Here is a 3420-nt window from a genome sequence, read left to right on the forward strand (position 1 = left end):
ACAGTTAAATCCGGTCTCTACTTCATAAACGCCAGAGGAGAACTGGCCCCCGACTGAGCCTGGGTTCTCCCAAGGTTTTTTTTTCTCCATTAGGTCACCTAATGGAGTTTTTCGGTTCCTTGCCACTGTTGCCTTTGGCTTGCTCAGTTGGGGATGCTTAAATTGATTAATCGATTCACCAGTGCTATTGATCTGCATTACCAAACGTGGATGTTTTACACCAGAAACAAACACTGATGTACTATTTTATTTAATACTGTGAAGCTGCTTTGATACAATCTGTATTGTGAAAAGCGCTATATAAATAAAGTTGACTTGACTTGACTTAAACAATATGAAAGACCAGTGCGATATGGGGTGTGGCATCCACTCTGCATCCCATATAAAAAGCCTGATAGAGAGGCAGGTTGGGTGATATCATCAGACTGATCATCTTTGAACATGGCAACGTTAAAGGCGTGTAGTGCTCTCGTGACCGGGGCCAACCGAGGATTGGGTCTAGAAATGGTCAAGCAACTCCTGGAGGCCCGTTGCTCCCAAATTTTTGCTGCATGTCGTGACCCAGATGGGACCAATTCTGAGGTGAGTATTCAAGAGCTTAGGACAAAAGACATCTATAGAAATGTGCATTTTATCAGTCACATTTTATTTCTGATTCAGGCACTGAGAGAACTGGCCAAAAAGCATCCAGGTGTTGTCACCATTGTGAAGCTTGGTAAATGTGGATTTGTCTTTTAGACTACATTTTACATTACAGTAATAGTTGTTTTTGAGGTTAGAAATAACCTTTTTACAACTGATACTTTTTCTGTCGATATTAGATGTTGCTGATCCATGCAGTATCAAAGAATCTGTCAAGAAAGTGGGTTCTCTACTGGGCAAGAATGGTTTGAACCTGATCATAAATAATGCTGCAGTGTTACCACAAAAATCCATGTGGAGCACCACCGTTGAGGACATGATCCAAGCCTTCAACACCAACGTGATGGGACCTTTATTTGTCATTAGGGTAATGGAAAGAGTTTTGGGGAACAAGACTAATCTTAAACAAGACTTGATTTCTTGCAATATCTAAAACACTTGGTTGTGAATGTCTTTAATCAGGAGTATCTGCCGTATCTGCGTGCAGCAGCTAAAGCCAGTGGCAAACCAGGGATGTCATGTGATAAAGCAGCTGTGATCAACATCTCCACAGATTCATCATCTATGAGCCTCGTGGCATCACAGACAGAGCCATTCCCGCTCTTCCCATACAGTATCAGCAAGGTACACAAGAAGACTCTTTTGAGACAGGCAGGAAAATGTGGTTTGAAACTCGAGTAAAATCAGATATTTGGAAATGTGTTTCAGTCTGAATGGTCAGAATAGATTTCAAATAGCCTAGTTTTTTTTTTCTCTTTGTTCATTCGGGACACTACACATTTAATAATAATAGTGTAATAATGAGTAAAGATTATACAAATGTGCAAATTTATCTATTCATTGACTACTATACTGCCTATCAAACACTGTCTCAACTTAGAAACTGAAAAACAAATTAGAAGTGGTTGCAGTGTTAACAAACTTTGCCATGCATCTGTTTTCCTTTCAGGCAGGTCTAAACATGTTGACTGTGTATACTGCTAGGGACTTAAAGGCAGATGAGATCCTCTGCATTTCCATTCACCCAGGATACGTGAAAACAGACATGGGGGGAGATAAGGTAAATCTAGATTAAGTAATAAAGGTGATTTCCTGTAATGGGGTGAAACCAAAAATGAGGCACAAAAGCACACAGGTGATTTCTGTTTGTCAACATTACACTATTTTAATTGCATGTTACTCTCTGTTTGTCCACCAGGCATCTATCGACACCAGGACAAGTGTGGATGGGATGATGCGTGTCTTTGGCAGCCTTACTGAGAAACAGCATGGTGGATTCATGGACTACACGGGAGAAACTATGCCCTGGTAAAACAGAAGAACAAACCAGTCTTCCATAAGGAAGGCCAACGAAGTGTTAATCCATATGCCTTGTATTACCCATCATATAAAAAGTGATAAGCAACGTCATTAACTTTTATGTCAGACAACATGGTAACTTGATTCTGTGTTCAATACAATAAAACTAACTAAACAAACAATACTGAAATATTGTAATTTTTCCGAACTTTTTGTGCATTCACCATTTCAATAAGAAGAAAAAAAAGAACCTGTCAACACTTCACATATTTAGACATACATGCTACTACATGCACCTCAGCAAACAATACGGGATGGTTTGTTAATTTAAATCGTTAATTTACATTTTGATAAATATCCTTTTATCCTTAATAGTTTAATAAACTATCTACTGGTAGCAAGCTGATATATGACTTGTACTAAACGTAGCATTGTGAAAAGCACAATAAATACAACAGAATTTTTTTATTTGATATTTTGTTACATAGTGACATTTATATATGAGGTAAAAATAAATATCAGTAAATTATACAAAGATATACAAACTGTCCATAAAACTTCAAAATATACACTATCAAACAAAGTTATTGTAACGGTCACCAGCTGGAGTGCCCTTGGGAGCCACCAGAGGGCACTCCACACCAGACTATCATGTTTCACTCACAAACTACATTTCCCAGAACTCACTGCCTGGACTCATCATCATTGATTGCATTCACCTGTATCTCATTACCTTGTTAGTCTCAGCCTATTTATTCCATGTTCACTCATTCACTCACTGAGAAGTTTTGTTTTAGTGTCACACTGCAATTCCGAGCATTCTCCCTGGTTTCATGTCTCTTGGTTTTTGGATTTATTGCCCTGTTCCCTGGATTACTCTTTTGCCTCTGACCCCTGCCTGTTTGTTTGTTTGTTTGTTTGTTTGTTTGTTTGTTTGTTTGTTTGTTTGTTTGTTTGTTTGTTTGTTTGTTTGTTTGTTTGTTTGTTTGGACTGCCTTCCTGTGCTTGACCCTCTGCTTGTGTTTGATTATGATTCTGGATTACGCCTTAAAATAAAGCATATATAATAAAGCATATATAAAATAAAGCATTTGGATCTCACGTCTGTGTCTTGGAGCAGTTTTGTGACAGAAAACTTCGCCACACCAAGATCCAGCAGCAATGTCAACCATGGATACAGCAGTACAAATCCTGCATCTCCGTCAGGGGAATCGGCCGATTGAGAGGTATGTCGAAGAGTTTATTGAACTGGCACATCTCACCTCAATGAACACAGAATGCCTTATGATCTTTTTTCGGGGAGGACTATCTGAACCGCTCAGTTCATTCATGCCCTTGCATGATCCTCACGGGACTTTAGAGCACTATATTGATCTGGCCCTTTTGTTGAGCGGCTCATCGTTTACTGTGGGCGGGGTAGAGGAGGAGCTACGTGAACCCACAGTATCCCCTCAGCCTGAGTCTCTTCACATCAGCCCT

General features: G+C 39.4%; 1 protein-coding gene across 1 annotated transcript; it reads left to right on the plus strand.

Annotated features, from left to right (window-relative positions):
• Positions 1–441: 441 nt before the first annotated feature.
• On the plus strand, positions 442–3164 carry LOC308696302 (C-signal-like; the record flags this gene model as incomplete). Its single annotated transcript, XM_081374845.1, has 7 exons — positions 442–582; positions 661–715; positions 822–1009; positions 1105–1266; positions 1592–1702; positions 1841–1950; positions 3062–3164. 7 exons carry the CDS (start codon positions 442–444, stop codon positions 3162–3164), a joined length of 870 nt encoding a protein of 289 aa, XP_081230971.1.
• Between the last annotated feature and the right edge of the window lie 256 nt (positions 3165–3420).

The sequence above is a fragment of the Scardinius erythrophthalmus genome (assembly GCF_964197995.2).
Source record: "Scardinius erythrophthalmus genome assembly, chromosome: 1".
In the NCBI taxonomy this organism is placed as follows: Eukaryota; Metazoa; Chordata; class Actinopteri; order Cypriniformes; family Leuciscidae; genus Scardinius; species Scardinius erythrophthalmus.